General features: G+C 41.6%; 1 protein-coding gene across 7 annotated transcripts in view; it reads left to right on the forward strand.

Moving 5' to 3' along the window:
- The window catches only part of APLP2 (amyloid beta precursor like protein 2), an 80,017-nt gene that overhangs the window by 32,377 nt on the left and 24,694 nt on the right, over positions 1-22,946 (forward strand). For all 7 annotated transcript variants that reach the window (XM_060251771.1, XM_060251773.1, XM_060251772.1 and 4 more), the window contains exons 2-3: positions 16,719-16,892; positions 18,853-18,982. In XM_060251771.1, the coding sequence (XP_060107754.1) occupies positions 16,719-16,892; positions 18,853-18,982 (304 nt within the window). The remainder of the gene's footprint in view (positions 1-16,718; positions 16,893-18,852; positions 18,983-22,946) is intronic.

Raw genomic sequence — 22,946 nt, forward strand, 5'->3', positions numbered from 1 at the left:
CCAGTTTCTCATAACTTAATTATTGCTTTAAAAAGTCCTTTTTGGTTCAATATTGAAACCAGTCTAGAAAGATTTGTTTTAAATAAGGAATTCATCTAGCACTACTCAATGGGGTAAAGTTAACATATAGAAAGCAATGACAAAAACTTCATGCACATGTGTTTTTTGTGTCATATAGCAAAACCTATTCTGATCTGAAATCATAAATAAGCTTTGTACTTCTGAGGATCACTGGGAGATGCTAGGTGCCACAACGAAAATTCTGGGCACCGTAGTCTAAAGATATCCACATGATCCTTTAAGCGAAAAAGAATCACTTGTCAAAGAATGAATTCTTCACATTGCAGGAAGAGTGAATTTCATGACTGTAATCCCTAGTATGCTGAAGTCAGATAAGAGCCCAAATCCTGTTGATGGTTTGTTTAGCTTCAGAATGGCTCTAGATCGACACTCTCATGTGCTAAGTACTGAACCAGAATGGAAATTTGTAACTTTTATAGACCAGCTTGCCTGTAGAGCATCTTGCTGATGTAGACATAACCACAGAATGGAGAAGCTTGTTGAAACTGTGCTTAGTTCCTCCCTAATTTATCTGTAATCTTGTTTCATAAATCTAAGCTCTTGGTACTTCAAGAGAGACAGCAGGGATAAATTATTTTACTCGCAGCTTAAATGACAATTGATCGTAAGAGCTGGTTCTTCTCGGTTTTTGATACCAACAGAAGAGCTGGTTTTTGTAACCCATTTTTCTCTACCCTGAGGAGTCTCAAAGTGCCTTTCCTTCCTGTCCCCACAACAGGCATCTTGTGAGGCAGGTGGGGCTGAGAGTGTTCTGAGAGAACTGTGACTGGCCCAAGGTCACCCAGCAGGCTTTACATGGAGGAGTGGAGACTCAAAGCCGGTTCTCCAGTTAGAGTCCGCTGCTCTTAACCACACTGACCATGTGTGATTTTAAGTCTGCTGCCTACTTAAAGGACTACATTTGAGGCTAGTATTATTTTGTTTATTTTTATTCTAGCCTGCCTTCAAGGAGCTCATGCCTCTCCATTTTCTCTTTCTGACAGCCCTGTGATATGACAGAATAACTGGCCCAAGGCTATGCGTTAAGTTTCATGGGAAGTGTGGATCTGAATTTGGGTCTAACTGGACATAGTCCAACACACTAGCCATGATGCCAGTATCTCCACCTTCTGTTTTCGCATTCAAATTTGATCTCTTTATAGCCTAAATACAAAGAGACTAAAATTTCACTTTCAGTAAAAAATGGATGGATCATTCCCATGTGTGTTTATGCAGGAGGTTCTAAGTTCCCTGGACAATCTCTGTGCTTATGAAGCAATTCTGAAAATACATACTTTTAATTGGTGGTACTGTTCCTAAATCCTGGTAAGTATTGTCCAGTTACATTTTTCTTGAGGCTGCAGGTATTGGGCAAAATGGCATAGAAAAAAAACACATGAAGCACTTGTGGAATTCATATGATAACTTATGTGCAAATGCCACAGCAAGAGTGCAGTAGGTCAGTGTGACTAAGGAACAACTCTTACCAGGAATCTCAATAGTTTGGCTAGATTTGAGTCCAGCGCAACTTAAAGACCAAGATGATTTCCAGGATATGAACTTTCAAGTGTCAAAGTTCCCATCATCAGATATCTTTGCTACTTGAGAGTTCATACTCTGGAAAGCTTGTTGATCTCTGAGATGCTCCTGGATTTGAATTGTCTACTGCTGGCCAATACAGCTAGCCTCTGAAATGGTTTAGTACGGGTGTTGGCAAAATGGCCAGTAGAAAGGATCTTCTGTCTTTTGAACTGCTTAGTAGTATACTTTTTCTCTTTCCGACACCCCTGCCTTTGGCGGGGAGGGCGGGATATAAATCAAATAAATAAATAAGTAGTTGAGTCTGCTGTCCAGTATCAGCCCCATAGTCAAATGCATATTTTTATGCTCTAGATGGCCTAATGATCCTGTATAAATGACCCTGTATTTCATAACCTATTTCTAGATCAAGCAGTTCTACACTTAAGTAGTTGCAATGTGATCTGCTTTCTATTAGAACTGATAACCTCAGTCTTCTCAGTTCATGCTGTGGTTAACAGGATGTGACATCTAGTGTTTGCTTTGACAAATCCTCTTTTGTATCCCATGGGTGAATTTGAATCCAAGTCAGTTCTGTTTGGAGTACATGTAACGGAGAAACAATACATAGCGATCTAGGGTACTCATTGTCTAACCTAAAAACTTGTTCATACAGCATACTGCATTCAGAGGTCTCCCATTATTCTCTTTGCTTGGGTTTTGCTTCAGAATAGTCTGAGTTCAGCTTGACTAATACAGTCAGAAGCAGAGGGTAATCAAGATGATTGTATTACCAAAACCCTAGTGAAAATTCAGGCTACAGGGTTGGACATTTAGCAGAAAAGTTGCTATGGTTAGGGGAAATTTTAAATTGCTGCTCTCAAGAAGCTGCTCCATTTTTATTCAAAACAGTAACAAACCCCCCTGCTTAAACCTCTGACAACATTGGGGGAAAGGTGGACAGTTTCCTTTAGCATTTGATTTTCCTTCTTGGTTCCTAGGAGCTTTGCTTTCCTCACAGGGCTGGTGTATGAAGATTTGTATCTAAATACACTTGCCTGAACATCTCTGAATTAAGAGACAACATTCATACATAACAAACCTTCGGCTGGATGGGCCATTGGCCTGATCCAACATGGATTCTCTTATGTTCTTATTAATTTTAATAGAGCCTGAAATTCAATGCAGCATAATTCAGTGTTGCATTCTCCATAACAGTTGTGAAATACCCATCTGACAAGAATTAAGTAGAAGCAGCATTCAATTGTGTGCATCTGCTTCTTAAAAAGTATACTTTGAAGTGTGCCTTTCATCAGTGGTCTTGCTGTTTGAAGGAGCTTCTGCTTCTCATAAAATTATTAAAATTAGCTATTCCCTTAATTACCATAATTGTGATATATATCTATATCTGTCTGTCTCTGTCTGTCTGTCTCTCGCTTGCGCTCTCTCTCGCTTGCGCTCTCTCTCGCTTGCGCTCTCTCTCTCTCTCGCGCTCACTCTCTATCGCTCTCTCTCTCTCTCCCTCTAGCTGGATAGGAGCCCAAGCGGAAACCTGCCCTTCTTCCTAGTTTCCCTTCTTCGGGGAACAAGCCATGGAAGCCCTCTCCTTTCTTTTGTGCATGGCTTGGAAATAAAAAAACTTCAGCATTCCCAAACAAGCTCTGGTTTGCTGCTTGGTACAAATCAGGTCGGGGAGGGACGGTGGCTCAGTGGTAGAGCATCTGCTTGGGAAGCAGAAGGTCCCAGGTTCAATCCCCGGCATCTCCAAAAAAGGATCCAAGCAAATAGGTGTGAAAAACCTCAGCTGGAGAGCCACTGCCAGTCTGAGAAGACAATACTGACTTTAATGGACCAAGTGTCTGATTCAGTATAAGGCAGCTTCATATGTTCATAAATTATAAACAGTAGGTTCTTGCCTCCCTACCGGAATTTGAATCCCTAGTTTAATTCTTGGTAACAATTCTGGCTTTTAGGCAAGAGGATGAAACATAGTTTATTCCATTGAGAGGCCTGAATTCAGTTTAATATTGAAAAGCTGAATTTTGGGGAAGGGTTAAATGAGAGAATGTACAACAGATAGAGATGTGTGCCCTTATTTCTAACATCTCCCCTCCCCCCCCCCTCAAAATCAGACAAACTTCAAGTGATCTTGAAGCATTTATTCTCTGTGACTAGGTTGGAAAACACCCAATGGGGATTTCTAACAAAAAAGAAAAGAAAGAAAACCAGCAAGTTAAAGCAAGCAAAGTAGGCTCTTCCAAGCTTGGAGAAATTCCATACCGTTTTCTTGGCCTGGTGAAACACAACAGGTTCCTGTGTTATCAGTATTGCCAATATTGTGTTGCAGCTAACAAAATCTTGGCTTTGTGGAGTGAAATATGATCACATAATTCTTTGGGCATGAATTGAATCTGTGTGGCAGATTCTGTGTCTTCAGCCAGATGAGTAAAATAACTCCTTTTGAAGGTTAAGGAATATGGTTTATAGAAGTGGCCAGGTGTTCATTTTTTTTAAGGAAAACCCCACAAGATCCTCAACATTTAAATTGGATCTTCAAAGTCAAGCTCTAGCTATGGTAGATTTCTCTCCTTAAAATAGCCTGGTTTTAAATTAAATACCTTAAAACTGTATTTATGACTCCCATGAATGTCTGAAAGGTTGTTTCCATTTTTGAGGAAGAATCAATGTTGAAAGCAACGTCACCTAGCATATAGCATACTGTCTCATGTACTCATTGTTTGATACTGGAACCAGGGACTGGCAAGTTACCCCTGATAATCCACTGATCTCTCTGGGTGACCTGCAGGGCAGGGAGGGGGGATGCAGCGGAATGGAGTTCTGGAACCTCTTTGTGGAAACAGAATTCTCAAAAAATGTTTAAAAGTTAATGAGGGGAACCCATGTGTTTCTCTTTCATTTCCCTCTTGAGAGTTCCAGCATCTCTCTTTCCAGGGGCAAAGTCAACCAACAGCCTTTGCTGTTGGTTGATTTTGGTTTCTGGAGGGTGGAGAAGGAGGGCTGTGCAACAGAAAGAGCAGACTAAATCAATTATCGTTGGAGAAAAGAAGCATCAGACTGCATCTTCCTACAGACCCTGTCTTGGCTGTAAGCAGTAAGAGAGACCCTATTAGAAGACATGGCCTCGTTATCTAAAAATAAGTAATGTATCATATCATCTTGTAAATTTAAAAACATGAAGTTACATATTTACAAAACTCAGTATCCATTCTTGGATTTTATCTTTTTGAGGGTGGGTTTTTTTTTTAATTTGTGTGTGCATGCTCACCTGGAAGTCATGGCAACCTCTGATGAAGAAGATAGAAGATATTGGATTTATATCCCACTCTCCACTCTGAATCTCAGAGTCTCAGTGGCTCACAATCTCCTTTGTCTTCCCCCCCACAACAGACACCCTGTGAGGTGGGTGGGGCTGAGAGGGCTTTCCCAGAAGCTGCCCTTTCAAGGACAACCTCTGCCAGAGTTATGGCTGACCTAAGGCCATTCCAGCAGGTGCAAGTAGAGGAGTGGGGAATCAAACCCGTTTCTCCTAGATAAGAGTCCCCACACTTAACCACTACACTAAATTGACCCATACTGAGGGCCTGGATGATATTCAGGGAGGTGACTGAATAAAGCCTGCCCCCACCTCCCATCTCCTGGTATTCCAAGGAGATCTCCCATCCAAGTACTTGCCAGAGTGAACCCTATTTAACTTCCAAGATCTGAAGAGATCAGGCTTGCCTGGGTTATCTAGGTCAGGGCCATTCTTGGATTCTAGGAAGGCTTTCTGTTTTAAACTAACTGTCCTATGGCTATAGTATCCAGTTCATAGGATCTGACTTGTATTTAGGAAGCATTGAAACAGTAGATGGAATATTATTAGTTAAGTCATTGATTTAAATTTGCCTTTTTCTTGGGAATACAAATTGCTGATTTAAATTTCCTTAATTTAAGCCAGTCTAGCATGGAAGTGGTCAGTAAGTGAAAGATTTATCTTTCATGGCTGAGCACCACAAGTCTAAGTTTTGCTGCAGGCTGTTCTACAGCCTAATTGTGCTGAAATACTGTAAAGCCAGTGGGCTGAAAAAAGAAAAGTCTGAAATGAATTAAGCTTTCCTACTCAGCTCGGTCTTTCTCATGTTAAATTCTCTTTGCCTGGATGCAGAGTTGTAACTTAAATAGATTTGTGCACCAAGGGCCACCTATGATGAATTCTGCATAAAAGGGACTGCTTTCAAATGTCATACTTTCTCAGCCATCATCATTACCATGGATAACCTAATTAACCTTATTCTGAGCTTACTGGAAGACAGCACTAATCCACAGTCACAAGAACTATGCTTGCACAGATTTCATAGAATCACAGAGTTGGAAGGGACCTCCAGAGTCAAATAGTCCAATCCCCTGCACAATGCAGGAAATTCACAAATACCTCCCCCCCCCCCCCACTTCCTAATTAAAAAAAGAAAACAGGTTTTGGGACTAAAAGTTGTCACCAAGTGAAGTACAACACTGAACCCACAGGAATGAACAACAGTTGCTCATCAAAACTTGGTGGGTAGGGGTTAGGATCTCTAAAAAAAGGAAGGCATTGAAAGGTTACCTGTACTAGCGTGTTGTGTTTGTCTAACTAGAATTAGTTGTTGGGTGTGTGTGTTAAATCTCCCCGCTGCCATTTTGCTGCTCTTCACAGATGCTTTGCTTAATAAAACAAATATTAAAAAATAGGTATTTGGTTAGAATTTTATGAACCACTCAGAATTAAAATTTGCGAATCTGGGATTATAAACACTTGTGACTGGGTTCTTGTAAAGATGCCTTGTGGGTTATTGTAGATTTGAACACTGCTTTAAATGCTCAAATTAATAATTCCCAAGGATGGCTTTCCATTCTAGCAAGTAAGCTGGAAAAAATTTATACATTTCCTGCATTTAGTACTTCAAGCTGAGGGTCTCTTCATTCTTTAGCTATTTTATACTATGGAAGTAACTGCTCATTTTAAGGTTTTGCTGATTAATTACTATTAAATTGCCTACAGTAGCAGTTTGGAAATTGTGCAGGATGGTTTTTTAAAAATATCTCACCTTGAACACCATGAAGGAAGATATACTACTTTGGAATGTGCCAAAACACTATTCACACTTGCAGCAGAAAGCACAGTTCTAATCTGTGTTTGGCAAAGACATGAGTTAGAATTTTTTTCTTCCATTTCCAGAGATTTACTGATTCACAAAACGAGTGACAGTTAATGGATGCTGTTGCCAGCACAATTTTAGGCAAGTCTGGCAGTTTCCAGGTTGTAATGAGTGCGTTTAGGAATTGTGTGAGAAAATATATGTATGGTTTATTGATTTGTGACTTGGGACAGTGTTTAAAACCACAAACACACACAACCCATATTAAACAAATCAAGTAATGAATTAATCTGATTGGCTGTAAAAGTCAAATCAAAACCAATGCTAAACTTCTTATTTGTTGTGTGTCTCATGTGGTGGAGAGGGAGTCTTGCAATCACCAGTCTGATATGAAACTAGTTCAAGTGATGTTTCTTCAGCAAAACTAAAGTGCCCCACTGACCCCTGTAAAATAGACCTGAAGAGACCTGAATTCTGCTGAAATTGATGAATGAACAATCACTTCTGTGCCATATCATGCATAGTTCTTTGGGTGTGCGCTAAAATTAGTATATTAACCCTTTTCAGTGTCTTTATGCTTACTGGAATAAACTTGTAAAAAACAGAGCTAAATATAGTATAGCATGTACTTCCCATAAATAGTTTAAACTTAAGAAACTCTGATTTTTGTATAAAACTTTGGTGGATTGCATTCACCATAGGATTTTTGCAGATAAGGGGGGGATTTTGCTGCTTGTCCTCAATGCTCCCTAGGAGCCCCCTATCCCCACCAGAGCATCATTGGTGGGATATTTAGGGTTGCATTGAGGAGGATACTTTGTGGATACTTCCAGTGGAGCCAAGCCTTTGAATTTGTTTGTCTATAAAATTTAAACCACACTTGATTAGGCTTTTTTTCCTAAAAACGTGTTTCTGTTTAAGTATTTGTTACTATTGGGACATAAAATTATCATGGGGTACTTCAAACATTCTTTACTTAAAACGATTCCAAATAAAAGCGCTAATTTATATTTCCCCTAAGAAATGGGAATCATGGGTGTTCGCATAATTGCTGTCTTCAAAGGATAGCAGTCTGCCAGTGTTGCCATTTTTATTAGACAAAATTCTTGACCATAGGCAAAAGCTCATATTGAAATTACGTGCATTTCCCTTCCACATTCTGAAGTTGCTTAATTAGTTCCCAGTTTTGTGTATGATGGGTACCTTTGCTGCATGTAATCTCCAGAAGCTTGGCCATTAGTATGTGTAAGGAGAAACAGTGATTGGGCATTTGGAAAAAAGACAGATGTGATTTGGCAGAAAGGTGACAGCATGGGTATTGAGTCACTGTCTTGTAGGAGTGTTTCAGTCCTCCCTGAAACTTTCATATTGGTAAACAGACCACATTTATGACACCATAGAAGTTCATTTTCCTTATCCAAAGGAAAGCTCCTCATGGAACTTTTCAGGTTGCTTCTACATTAGTCATTTTCTCTGTAGTTATTTTCATTGCGTTGCTTGTTGTTCATGAGTGAATTCAGGCAATATTGTTGACCAAAAAAAGTTTCCTTCCAGTGTTTTCCTTGTTGTTTTCCACTTTTCCTTAAGAACTGATTTGTGGATTACTTTCTGGTGTGTGAACTGGCAAAGTGTTATTGGCTCCTTCCTGGTACATTGGAGGAGTGGAATGAGGAGTCAGATTTAATCTGTCTCCAGCCTTTTTCAAGAAAAGCAGACAAGGCCATTGTTTGCTATCCTCCCATTCTCTAGCTCTCCTGAGCATCTGTGTGGTGGGAGTCATTAAACAACTGGAAATGCCATCTTCAGCATAATTTTGTGACAGTTTATGAAACTGGGAAGAAGAGTAGATTACTTGGCCTCCTTCTATCCAGCTGGATCTTTTAAAAAAATTTTCTCCACAATTATAGTAATTAAGAAAACGGATAATTTTATGAGAAGTAGAAGTTCCTTCAAAAACAGCAAGACCGCTGCAGAGAGGGACACTTCAAAGTATACTTTCTTACAGGCCCGGCGCATGGTGTTCTGCCATCCAAGGCAGAACCCCAACGTGTTGCCCCACCTCACCCAGAGGTGATGTCATGCTTCCCTTCCCCAGTGCCCTCCAAGGATGCTGGGGAAGGGAAGCTTCTTCTCAGCACTGTGTGATCGGGGGAGCTCCTCCAATCCCTCAGAGCTGAGAAAAAATGAGCAGGAGGCTCAGGGATGTCATAAGTGGGGAGGGGGAACCCGTCCTTGCTGGGAGCTGGCATCCTAGGCGGTCCCCTAGTTTGCCTACTCCCATGCGCTGGCCCTGCTTTCTTAGAAGCAGATCCATGTAATTGAATGCTGCTTCTAAGTAAATATACTTAACTCTTCCTGTCAGGTGGGTATTTTACAATTGTTATGGAGCACGTAACACTGTATTGTGCTGCATGGAATCTCAAGCTCAGTTAAAATTGTTTTCAGTTAGTAGTCTTCCTTAGTCTTCCTCCAAGGAGATAACCTTAGTCTTCCTCCAAGGAGATCAGGGCAGTGTACTTTTGTTTTGTTCTCCTTGGTTTTATCTTCACAACAGTCCTGTGAGGTAGGTTACGCAGAGTGTGTGTGACTAACCCAAGGTCAGCGATAGAGTGTGCTTTTGAACCCAGATCTCCTGGACCCTAATCAAACACTCTAACTACTCTGGTGGAAGAGCAATGCTGCAAGCATTTTAGATTTTAGTGCTTATTTTTGTCACTTTTCAGCTTAATTTTTATGACTTTGATAAGGAGACTTCCCCCTTGGACTGCCTGGCTGGAGTGCAAGAAATGTGATTGTTATTCAGATCTTGTGTGATGCAGACTGGGTACTCTACTGTGATGCTGGTCGAACGGTACCGCTTTACTCTCATCGCTTTGATTTAGGAGCTCTGCTCCTGATAATTCAATCTTTAGGTAAATAACATCTTGAAGGCGAGTGAGTAGATTAGCCAATCCACTTGTGAATAGGAACCTAAGATGTCACTATGGCAACCTCTCTCTGGTGACACACAAACTATTTGAACAATCCGAGGAGGAGTGTTCACCTTTTCCCTAGTATCTGTGGAGATAAGCTGAGGAGGTGGCAGAAGCAAACACTTCAGCATTAACGTTTTGAGCACAGCATCTGCTTGACTTGAAGATCTGTGTTTGGAGAAGGTTCAGATGGGTTTGTTGGAAGAATTTCTAATGGGAAGCTGTTAATATTAGCGGTGTCCTTGCTTCGTTTCTGTGTATACGTTTGCTAGTACCTCCAGAGAATCAAACTGCTGTGCCGCAAACTGGTCCTTCAAAATAGGCCTTACAACTTTTCCAAAAGCTGTAACTCAGAAGCCCTGGACTATTTTTTGCACAATGCATCATGTGTGAGTGAGCACCAAGGTTAACATTCCAGACACTCCCCATCTCCTGCTTCTGCTGGCACCAAATACTCTCCTTTCTGAAACTTTTTTTATTTGCTTGTTAACCTCATTCTTAGAATATAGGCATTTGCTTTTGCCGTCTTGATACTTGAGTAACTCTAGGTTCTTCAAGGCCTGTAACTGAAATGTATGGCATAGATAAAAGATCACTTAATGAAACCTGAAACCGAAGTCAGTGTGAACTCAGCTGCATATTTTTTAGTCTTAAGTACATTTTTTTTTATCGGCTATCAACTGATTCTTTTTTATGTGGAGAAATTGCACAAACTCACACAGGGGTATGCTATTTTGTATTTCTGTAGCTTCAAAAAATTAAATTACCTCTATGCTGTTTCATAATAACTAGATAACAGAAAAACATGAAACAGAAGATACCCAGTGGGCACATTTGATCTCTGGCAGGGGTTTTCAGTTTTTGAAAGTGGGGCTGCTAAGTCACAGGGGTGATGCAAAGTTGTTGTTTTTTTTAAATGGGGTATATATATTTTTTGTATCTTCATTAGATACAGAAGTGCCGCTTTGGGTTCAGAGGTGGGGAATGAAGGGAAAACCCCCCTCCCCCCCAAGGCCCCAAAAGAATACAGAACACGGGAAATTAGTGTTTGTCACTCTGTATCATAAATGAAAAACATTAGTTAGGGCAAGTTTGTAGTGAAACAGGGCTGTCTCCTGACACAGGGCTTGACAAATCCCAGATGCCAGTGTACTATGGTGCCTAGAAATTTAATTGTAGTGCCTAGTATTTTCAGCAGTCATTTACTGTGCAATGCCTCTTGGTAATTCTCATTAGAAGAATTTATCATTCAACATTGGAATATGTTTTGTTCTATGACATAAAAATGCATAGGCATGAAGTTCTCGTTATTGTCTGTTAACTAATGGTGTGATAGGTCAGTTAGCAGCTATCGACTGGTTGCTCCCTGTATGTACTCCAGTATCATTCCAATTTAGTATATGTGCTGCTAAAGTGAGTACTGTGCTCCAATATTGAAATCGAGTCTTTCAAAGCACTGAGATAGTAGAGGTTAGTGTTTTTGTTGTGATAATAACTAGTTATCCCATATTTTATTTATGCAGTATTTCTGTTCTGCTTTACTTTTTTTTACAAGGAACGATGACGAGTTTAGGGTTAGGTTTTGTGTTAGCAGTAATGAGAAAATATGGCCATTAAAATATAAAACCAAGAAGACTGATAAATGAATCTGGTTCCTAAATGTTTTGGGTGACTCCTTAAGTAAAGACAATTTGTCAAAGCCTGTCCTAACACAGTCAATGCATTTTTTTTTTTGGGGGGGGGGTGTTGTTTATACAGGTGTATATAACTTGCCCTCTTAAGTAATTAAGAAGGCCCACCTTGCAATTTGGTCATGGAATTGACTTTTTGATAGACTGCAAGAGTTTGATCAGGCAACTAATCAAGCATTTTAAGGCATTGACTTCTTTATAACAGAAAAGGTATGGTTATTCATGAACAGGTTCCATCTTGGTGCTAATTTACAGTGTTTTGAAACAATGGCAAAATGGTAATTAATTGTTTTACACATCTTTTAGCAGTGTTATTAGTGAAGATTAATGAACATTTCACCACACGGATTCCCCCACCCTGAATACCAGCTCCAGAATGGAAAAAAAAAAAAAATTAGAACACACTGAAGCAAAGTGATTGCAACTATTGAAAGGCATTTCTGCTAAGCAGGCAAATTCCTATTGGCCGTTTACTATAATTGTAGGCATTTTTAGACCAGAAAGGAGGCTTTGCTATGATGCTAGGTTTGCCCCGACTGACTGCTGTGGGTATGGGTCAAGCAGCCCTCACTCCTGCTCTTAGAAACATATTATACTCTTTTTTTAAGGCAAACTATACAATGACAGTTTTGGCTCCATGGAATATATGACAATATTTGACTTTGATCAGATGTACTCAGTTGATAATATTTGACATGTCAGCTAACTGGTGTGCTAGTTTTACCTTGAAAACCATAAATCCAGTATGGACTGTCAAAACTTGAAAACCATTTTTTTGACATGTATACTGTTGTAGCTTATGTCTCCACACCCTGAAGGGGTTCTTGGAGGATAGAACGCTCCTTATTCCAGTAATGACGGTCTGACTTTTCTAGGCTAAAGGCATCCTATATCACTTATCCTTCCGTTAAGTCAGTGATATTCTTCTGATTTCTGAGAGAGTAAAGTGGTGCAATCTCCCTCTGGATCCTGGTTAAGATATATCATTGAAAATAACTGTGCCTGTCATGTAGCCCGTATGCCAGGCTGGTGAGATATACTCTTAAGAGCTGTAGTTCTCTAGTGCCTCAAACCCTAGTCACTTACACCTAAAGGTTTCTAGACAATGTTGATTAGTTCTTGGTCCTAACATAATGTTTGAAGCTTGATAACTATAACTGATTGCAGGGCTTAACTATATAGATTGTAAGTGTATGTATGTATATCCATGTGGTTTTGTGCTAGTACACGGTAATACTAGATTTAACATAAACATATTTGAGTTAAATGATGATCAGACTTGTAATAGGTTAAGCTATGAATCATTTTCATGCTGGTTGTTGGAAATAAAAGGCGTTTTACTATGACATAAACTGGGTTTTACCAAAGCAGGAGTCAAATAGCACCTTTAAGATGAACGAACTTTTATTCAGAACGTAAAATTTCGTGTGCATGCACACTTCTTTGGACGAGGAATGAGGTACAGTAAGCAGAGCTGCCTATAGCTAGTGGGGTTTAGAATGCAAAGTGGGTTTTACCAAGACGTTTCAGTTGCCACTCCCATTGTAGTCAGAGGTACAAACTATACATTATGTTTTCTTCTTTGAAGACTTTATCTTTTCCAAATGCAGCTGCTGGAATGACTTTTTCAAAGGGAGTGGCATGGGTCTTGGCTTTTTCACCGGGAGAGGGAGACACACCCATGGTGGTGAAAAGTGCTGTCAAGTCACAGCTGACTTATGGCAACTCCTTATGGCAAGGTGTCAAAGGTGTGGCCCAAGGGCCCGATCAGGCCCTCAGTGTCTTCTGCTTCCTTCTCTCTATCTTGTTTCTTTCTGCATCACAGCTTGCTTTTCTCAGGCTTGCTCATTCACACAGGAGCTACAGAGCAAAGCCTCTGTTTCAGGGGTGCCAAACATTCAGTGCAGGGGCCAAATCAGGCCCCCGGAGGGCTATCAGGCCCCTGAGCAACTGGCTGTCATCTGCTTCCTTCTCCCTGTATCTTGCTTCCTTCTGCATAACAGCTTGCTTTGCAAGGCTTGTTCAATTGCACAGGAGCTACAAAGCAAAACCTCTCTTTTCTCCATTGGCTGAGGCTCCTCCCTTGGGGAGGAATAGCTTGCTTTTCCAGGCTCTCTTAATTGCACAACAGAGCTACTAAGCCAAGCGTCTCTTCCCTCATAACAAATGAGTTTGACACTCTTGCTCTATATTCTTCATTGGCTGACCAGCACATGAAACAACTTATGTACATAACATGATGCCCAGCCATTTCATGTTTTCCCCTGTATCTTAGGCTTAGGACTTTTTTGTTGCAGGAACTCCTTTGCACATTAGGCCATGCCCCCCTGATGTAGCCAATCCTCCTGGAGCTTACAGTAGGCCCTGGAATAAGAGTCCTGTAAGCTCCAGGAGGATTGGCTACATCAGGGCTGTGGCCTAGCATGCAAAGGAGTACCTGCTACAGAAAAGCTCTGCTTAGGCTCAAAGCATTGACCATGAGATTTCTGTAATGAATGTCAATAAATCAAAAGTAGATTTGCAACTTACAGATACATACCTAAACAAAACTAAACCGCCTACTCAAGATTGCTACAGCTCAGACCTTGTCTCCAGATTTTGATGCAATAATTCAGAGCAAGAGGCATCAGAAACTGTTAAATAAACAAAATATTGCAAGAGTGCTAATCTTTTAAGCATGTTTTAATTTTTTTTAAAAAAAATTGTGTTTGTGTCCTTTACAAAGTTTACATATTCACTACCTGACATTACATTTTATGACACACATGGCTTGACCTGATTTAGGTCTCATTTATGTCAGATCTGTCCCTTATGACAAATGAGTTTGACACACTGCCTTATTGGGTTTTCAAGGCAGACAATCAGAGTTGGGTTGTCATTGCCTGCCTTCACATCATGACCCTGATATTCCTTGGAGGTCTCCCATCCAAATACGAGCCAGGGCTGACCCTTTTTACCTCTCTGAGTTCTGATGAGATCATGCTAGCCTTGGCTATCCAGATCAGGAAATACACCCATAAGCCACTCTTATTATTACTGGAGAAAATTACGGTACCTTGTGTTGTCCTCCTCACTGAAAAAAGCAGCTGTAATTTCTGCATTTGGGGAAGACAAAAAACCCCCAAAACCCTTCTTAAAGTGGCTGCAGTAGGAAACTTGTAGTTTGAGTCAAAGGGGCCCTAAAATCAGGGCTTTTTTTGTAGAAAGCCCAGCAGGAACTCATTTGCATATTCAGCCACACCCCCTGATGGCTCTATTGTTCCACACAGGGCTTTTTTTTTTGTAGAAAAAGTCCAATAGGGATTTATTTGCGTATTAGGCCACACCCCCTGATGCCAAGGCTGCTGGAACTGCATTCCTGTATGTTCCTGCTGAAAAAAAGCCCTGCCTAAAACTATAATAATAGTTGGGAATATCAAACAGTAATTCTTATCTAAAACCATAAACCTCATTTGACCTTATTTTAGGAACTGTAGCAGTGCAGTTTTGTGTCTGGTGGTGGTGGTGACAAGCATGTTTAGTGTCTGCACTGATCAAATCCTTGGTCAATCTAGTCAAGCTGATTTGTTTTTCTCTGTATATGCTTCCAATTAGGGCTGGCTCACATGTTGTCCTCTGAACAAGGAAATGTTTACTTTCAAATCCTATAGTTATAGGCTAATGGGACTGCAGGGACTGGTTCTCCTTGTCCTAGAGGAGGAAAGTTCCCAGATTTCTTTAAAGTTGTAGTGCATCACTTTAACCGTAGTAATTGCTTTTGCCCTTCTAGGGGAGAGTAACTATGAATAGGTTTCTTATTGCTGAGAAGCCTTCTAGTTGACTGACCAAAATATCCATGAAACTGTGCATGCCCCTATAGTCCAAGAGCAGCTCTTTATCTACAAGCCATCTGCTACAGGAATCTCCAACAGATAAATACAAGCAGGACTCATTTGGGGCAGGAGCTCACAGGAGCAGAGCTCCAGAACCTCTAAATTTGATTGTGCTTTCTTTCTTAAACCCCCCCCCCCCCAAAAAAAAAACAACCCCAACTTGCTTCTGGGCTCCATTGTTCAAGCCCCCTGTGAGAATTTTGCTGTACTCTAAGATTTGACAAACTCTCTATTTTTCCCTGCAAAAAAAAAGAGGGGGAGGGAAATAACCAAAAGATATAAAGCGGACAGATGGAAATCTTCATCATGCCACTGTGGCCATATAGGAGAAAGTAATTTAAAAAGTTATGACGGGAGTAAGGTTTTATTATGGCAAGAAGCATTTTAAGGTAGATGCTGAGCTGATATAATTTAGTGCCTTTTGGATGGTGTTGGGCATTTGACATATGCAGATGAGTTGTGCAAATGAGCTTTGGCACCTCTTTTTCTACAAAATAACCCCCTCAGGAGCCACAGTTGGTCATTGTAATCTTATCAGAGCTGCCACAAACTGTATGTCAGTATTCCAGTCCATAAAGATCCTGGAAGGAACTGGGCACTGGAGTCGTCTAGAAGCCGTGCAATGCTACAAATAAATAATTTCTGGTTGAGTTAATCATGAATACTGTGAGGTTAAATCATGGTCTCATTTTGGAAGGTTTCCCCCCTCCCCCATTCGCATGTGACAGGCTTTATGTTGTGCATGACATTTGTAGACAGAATTAAAATCTCGTTCCAGGATTCTGCCTGCCTTCACAAATTAGTGTATCAGTCAAGGCCACAAGCTCTTTGTTTCAGTAAACTAATGCCATAAAGCTTATTGACCAGCATTTTGCGGTTTTTCTACATATTGACTGACTAGTTACTTGCTGCTAGTGCCACTACTGGCTTCCCTTGACCATTAATGAACCGTAGAGCAGGTTGCATTTGTTTTCTAAGGGTGGCAGTTTTTCCTCGTTTCTTGAAGCCTTTTGTAGCTCTGCTGCATCAGCATTCACTTTTTCTTTGCAGTTCTCCGCTGCAACTGGTTGGGAGCTGGCTGGTGTTTTGGAGGCCAGATTCAGTGCATAGCTGCCTAGTTCAGCTTGATGCAGATGGTTGCTGCACAGATAGGGCCTTGGGCAATCTGGCAACTGACATTTGCCCTGAGGGTTTGGAAGCCAGTCCTAGGATGAAAGCCGGGCTGTAGTTTAGAAGCACAAACGACAGGTTTTGTATTTGCCTTTTAACGCTGAATGACAGAAAGGCGCTCCAGAGCCTGAGGGTTTACCATGCTTAAAGAATTTATGGCACAGAAAAGGTTGAAAGCGTCTGCATGGAATGCAGAGTTCTGTCCTTGGTGGTAAATTCTGACATTTGGGTGTTGTTTGTTTAGACAAATAAGGTGTTGCCTGATAATATATAAAATATAATTGCTCCCCCCTCCCCCAGGCGCTTGCTGCCAATGCTGGCACAGGGTTTGCTGTGGCAGAGCCTCAGATTGCCATGTTCTGTGGGAAGCTGAATATGCACATGAATATCCAGACCGGGAAATGGGAGCCAGACACTGCAGGGACCAAGAGCTGCTTTGGAACAAAAGAAGAGGTTCTGCAGTACTGCCAGGAGGTAAGCCATCATTCTTCAGCGTTCATTTCAGCCATCGTCCAAATGCACTTGTAAACGTTCAGAGATTTCTCCAGTGGTTTTGCAATTTGTTCAAGACTCGTCAAGACGGTGTTAGAGGCAGTGCCCTGGTGTCCCCCTCCCCTCCAATTTGGAAACAAAATAGAATGGATGCAGCTCTTACCAGATCTAAACTTAGAAGAACTGTGTGAGTGACAGTAGCTCAGGAGCCTTTGTGGTTCTGACATCTCCTCAGTGGCTTTTCTGAGCACTGGTCCTCAACATGGCACCTGCCAGGCCAAATGAGCAAGGTTGCAGTCTTGAAACAGCTGCAGCCGTGGGAGTTGGATGATGGAAAAGCTGCAAGTCTCCTCGTGCCAGGGATGGAGGTTCAGGGGCCATACTTTACAGCAGTTCCCCCACCCTTCTGTCTAGCCTCTACAGTCTCATTCCAGCACCTGCAGAGATGCAATCATCATGGCAGCCACCCGGAAAAAGAACAAGCGAGCCTACAGTGTGTGTGCGTGATTTTACTCACCTTCCTTTATGACCGGCTTGCTCTCCTCTGGCAGCCTTGTCCTTCATTCTGGGGAGAAAGCAAGAAGGCCGGGTACACAAGGGCTGACTAAGGTTCAATAGTGGTGAGGAGAGCCAAGCCTAGATTCTCTGAATTAACCTGGTATTTCTAAAAGACTAAATGTTTTATATTTTAGTATTATTGCATATGTGTGTTTGACTGACTTCCACAGACAAAAAAATGAAAGAAAACCTAGGGTGGGAGAAGCAGAGAAAAAAGCCTCCTCCCCCCACAATTACTCCAGGTTTCTTTCCATATGTTTGTGCTTTCCCTTCCCCTCAGAAAGCAGGGGGGTTTTAAATTGCCCTTAGAGGTTAAGCCAGGAGTGCTTGACCAGGCAAAATCACCAGCTGATCGCAGCCAGAAGAGCAGTATCAGCCAGCGCCATATGCCATTCTGATGCCCATTCCAGTACAGCTGACTCCTGCCACGCAGTCAGTTAAATGATGAGACAGCAGTGACTGTTCTTTATCCAAACTTTGAGTCCAGTGGCACATTTTAGACCAACAGAATGTTATTCAAGGTGTGTTTTCCTGAGGAAGTGTGCATGCACACACAAACTCACATCTTGAATAAAACTTTGTTGGTTTTAAAGGTGCCACTGGACTCAGATTTTATTCTACTGTGTCTGACCAACATGGCTACCTACCTGTTCTTTATCTAGTATTTCAGAGAATAAAAGATGAACTGTCCCAGTTGGGGGGTGTGGTGCTGTGGCTCAGTGGTAGAGCATCCCCTTGGAATGCAGAAGGTCCCAAGTTCAATCCCCAGTATCTTCAGTTAAAAGATGTGGCAGTAGGTGATGTGAGAGATCTGTCTGAGACCCTAGAAAGCTGCTGCTAGTCTAAGTAGCCATTACTGACTTTGATGGAACCAGGGTCAGATTCAGTATAAGGCAGTCTTACATGATCTGTGTGATTTTTTGGAACACTGCATTTGTAAGAAAGATGTGGTGGGTGCCATCCAGGTAAGCAAAGCAACATGAGTGTCACATGTGTGCTATAGTGTTCAGATAACGCAACAGCATTCTCCTAGTGCCAGCAACACTGAGTTTAGTAGTATTTCTTTCCTTTTAAAGGTGGGTCTACGCACAAATGCAATTTTTTTTTAGTGCAAAGGACTTTCATTCCTTGATAACTTCAGGAATTCTCATCATGTCAAATTTTGGCTTATATTTTGATTCTTAACAGAGTTTGATTTTATTTTTAGATTATTTTCTTTGTGGGATAACCCAGTACAACTTCAGTTGCATCTAATCAAAATCTTTTACACATTTCTGTGGCCCCCATTTTGTTAAGATCCCGTTTCTTCTGTTTTTCCTCCTTGACTCTCATCTGGCGAAAGTGTATCTGTTCTTCTATTTACTGTGTATTACTTTTGGAACAGATCTATCCAGAGCTTCAGATTACAAATGTGGTGGAAGCAAACCAACCCGTTACCATTGAAAACTGGTGCAAAAAGGGCAGGAAGCAATGTAAGGGTCATACCCATATTGTTGTTCCCTTCAAGTGCCTTGGTAAGTACTTTAGGGGTTGACATATTTGAATTCTGTGTAACTGTTCCTTTTTTAAAGAAAACTATTTGTATGTAGGCTTTCCATACCTGAAGGTTCTCATACTTGTCACGGTTGGTGCAAACTGATTTTGACACAAGTGTTCTGATCTGTGGTAAACATCTGTAAAACTGTCCATGCTGCAAGTACAAAAATGGTTTTAGGCTGGCTTTAATGGTAAGGGTTAATGTCGTAGGACTTCAGTATTAATTTTTGATCCAGTGGGTCACGAGTATTTCCTGCAGTCAGTCTTTTGATATGAAGACAACCAGATCTAAATGTAGTGCAGTAGCTGCCTAAGTGAGGGGCATTTGGCATGGCAAGGAACACTCAACCTCCAATAAAATAAGCTTGGAAAACATCTATCCATGCAGTGTGTTCGGACTTTTTTCCTTGGGAGGGCTTATTTTGCCTTGGTGTTGAGAACCTGGTGCTTGTTGTTTCCATTGCTGATCTTGCTAGGTGTTCTCTGATTTGAGTTCCTAATTATTTAGTTTGAGTTACGCCAGTTTTCTGTGAGGGAAGGGGACGGTGACTTTGAGGGAGTGATGGTGGCTCAGTGGTAGAGCATCTGCTTGGTAAACAGAAGGCCCAAGGTTCAATCCCCAGCATCTCCAACTAAAAAGGGTCCAGGGAAATAGGCATAAAAAAACCACAGCTTGAGACCCCGGAGAGGAGCTGCTGGTCTGAGTAGGTAATACTGACTTTGATGGACCGAAGGTCTGATTTAGTATAAGGCAGCTTCATATATTCATATGTTCAATTACAAACTGCTCTTTGACACAAATATTGGTATATAATGCTTGTTAGTGGGTAGCAATTTTTCCTTCTTGAATCAGGGAGGAGCACATGTATAAGAGATCCTGCTGTTATCAGTCTTACTGTGCGTAGAACAATTTATCTTTCTACATTTTGGAGTGAGCAGTATGTATTCCGAGCCATGACATGCACTCTTCTCTTTAGGAAGCCCTCTGGGAAAGGACCAAATACTTCTGTCATTGAAGGAAAAAGTACTAGCTAAAGAAATACTAAAAGACAAAGAGATGCCATGTTGACTGCGGTTCGCTTGGCGGTCCTGAAGTTGGGTGATTGACTCTGGCTTTAGAGTTTTTATGTTGTGTTTATGCTCCTGGCAGCATGGAGGAAACATCAAAGGGCTACCATGCTATGCTGCTGCTGAGCTGTTGTGTATCTCAGACCTCAGAATATACAGAAAGTTAAAACTGCATATTGCATACTCGAAAATAAAAGCCTAGAATGGGAGCTGTGGGGGTGAAGCTTTCCTCTCCTACTGAAGATGATCATTCAGCTAAGAACAAAATCCAAAAAAAGTTCATGGACCTTATTAGTAGAATACCGTTTGTCATGTAAGCATAGGAAATCCAGTATCTCAGTTGGTTTGGAGTAAAGAAGAAGAAGATGGTATTGAATTTATATCCTGCCCTCCACTCCGAATCTGAGTCTCAGAGCGACATACAATCTCTTTTACCTTCCTCCCCCACAACAGACACCCTGTGAGGTAGGTGGGGCTGAGAGAGCTCTCCCAGAAGCTGTCCTTTCAAGGACAGCTCTCCGAGAGCTATGGCTGACCCAAGGCCATTCCAGCAGCTGCAAGTGGAGGAGTGGGGAGTCAAACCCGCTTCTCCCAGATAAGAGTCTGCTCACTTAACCACTACACCAAACTGACCGCTTCTCATGATGCGATTGCCACAAGGAAGCCAACAGAAACTGGCATTGTGGAAGCTTCATTAATCAGTCAATAGGCTGGAATTACCACTTATAGCAGCAGCATATTTGTGTTTAAATTTTTATTGTATGTTTAACCAAGGCCTAGGTGGAGTAAAAATACAACTCAGTGGGAGCTGCCCATATGGCAAACTTCTTCCCACCTCTCTCTCTCTCTCTCTGACTCATTATGTGTAATAGCTGCCACACACACACTTTAATTGTCTCCATGGTGGCTGTGTCAGGAGAAGCGCTTCACAACTGCATCAGTCGCACAGGTTAGCTGCCGTGAAAGTGCTCAGGTTAAAAACTATTTTAATTGGCAAGCTGATATTGTAGTTCTGAAATTCTCTGCAGAACAAATGGGCCTTTTAACTCATATTACCTATATCCATATTGAATGCTGGCAATTGTTAGATTATCACAAATGGGAACTCTGCTTGTAAAGGGTGTAGTTCTGTTGTAGTTGGACACTTTGCACATGAAAACAATGCACTTTGGCTGCTTCGCTTCCTTGCCGCGTGAACCTGTCTTTCGTCATGATTTCAGCCTCAGATGAAAACTTGACTTTTCATCGCTCGTAGACTAGTTTTCTTATCCTTTTTTTGTATCTAATTGTTTCTCATTCCCAGTCTCACCGAGCTGTGAGCATGCTGCACATTAGGATGGTGGGAGCTGGAATCTGGGCTGAGCCTGGAGAAGTGTGAAGAGGCAGGCCATAGGCTGTTCAGTTAAGTCCTTCTTGGAAATGCTTTATTGCTTGGACTTATCACTTGGACTTACAATTAAGGATCTTAGTAATGTTAGCAGTGACCTGGGAGGAGCAAAGATCTCACTGCTACTTTCCTATTAAAAAACGGGTAATGTTGGTGGACAAGATGGCTGAATGGCTGAGTGTTCAATCTATCCAGAGTGAGCATTATGCCCTCCTTAAAAACATAATGGTGCTCTGACCACCATTATCCATGTTCATGTACATCCTACCTGGTGTTGCCTCTGAAAACAGGAGGCTTGAACTGACGTAGGGTTCAGCAAGAAGATTGCTTGCTGACGTGGGTTATAGAGAACACATTTTCAAGCTGACTGATGGTGAGTTATAGCAAGAGACATTTAGGGGTGGTTTGCCAGCACCTCCCTCTACATAGTGACCCTGGCATTCTTTGGTGGTCTCCAACCTTGCTTAGAATCTGAGATCAGGTCAGGGCTGGGGTTTTTTTTTGTTTCATAAGTAGGAAATAGTCCATACAAGTTGCAGATGTTTTGATATTGGTTTCACTTTTCCATTTGCTTATATCAGCATGCAGGACAAATGTCGTTTCAGAGTTGTATGGCATTGTTGCCAGATGTGGAAGCAAAGGGTAAGTCAGCCAAGTTGTTCTGACTTGGCTGACTTAGATATTTTATGTTTTTTCTCTGCCATTTATGTTGTTTGAGTCGCCAGGGGTGGAATTCTAGCAGGAGCTCCTTTGCATATTAGGCCACACTCTCTGATGTAGCCAATCCTCCAAGAGCTTACAAAAAAGAGCCTTGTAAGCCCTTGGAGGATTGGCTGCATGAGGAGGTGTGGCCTAATATGCAAAGGAGCTCCTGCTAGAATTCCACCCCTGGGTTTGACTAGTGGTAGCTTGTGCTCTGGATTTTAAGTGATTAGCTAGTTGGCTTGTGGGCCTGTTAGATTTCATCTTCGAGGGGGCACATAAATACATTCCTGCTACAGCAGGAGGGGAAGCAGAGCAGAAGTGGACTGGTCCACATGCACCTTTCCTGTTCTGGCTGCTGTCACTGTCCCCCCACCTGCAGAAATGCAAGCATGACCAGTTTTATCCGTCCTGTCGAAGCCTAGAAAACCCCTCTTTCCCATTCCTTTCCCTACCAAACTGCAGTCTAGCACTGTAATATAATAGTCCAGTTGAGCTGGGGAAGGCCTTTGGAAGGAGTGGGAGGTAGGGATGGTGCATTGCAACAAACTACCCAGCACCAATTTGAAAGTGCAGCTTAGCTCTGCCCTTTCCCTTTAGTGGCTATGAGTGGAGTGTCCAAGTGGATTCCCCATCAGCAGCTATCCTCAGTGTCCCTTTTAAACAGAGGAAGTTAAACTTTTGTTTTCTCCAGATTACAAGGGGGAGAAGAACTGGAGCCTACATGAGTAATGTCTGCATGTCTTTTTTACTGTGGAGTCTTTGGGGGGCTGGGTGTGTGGAAA

The sequence above is a fragment of the Heteronotia binoei genome, chromosome 12 (assembly GCF_032191835.1).
Source record: "Heteronotia binoei isolate CCM8104 ecotype False Entrance Well chromosome 12, APGP_CSIRO_Hbin_v1, whole genome shotgun sequence".
NCBI lineage: Eukaryota > Metazoa > Chordata > Lepidosauria > Squamata > Gekkonidae > Heteronotia > Heteronotia binoei.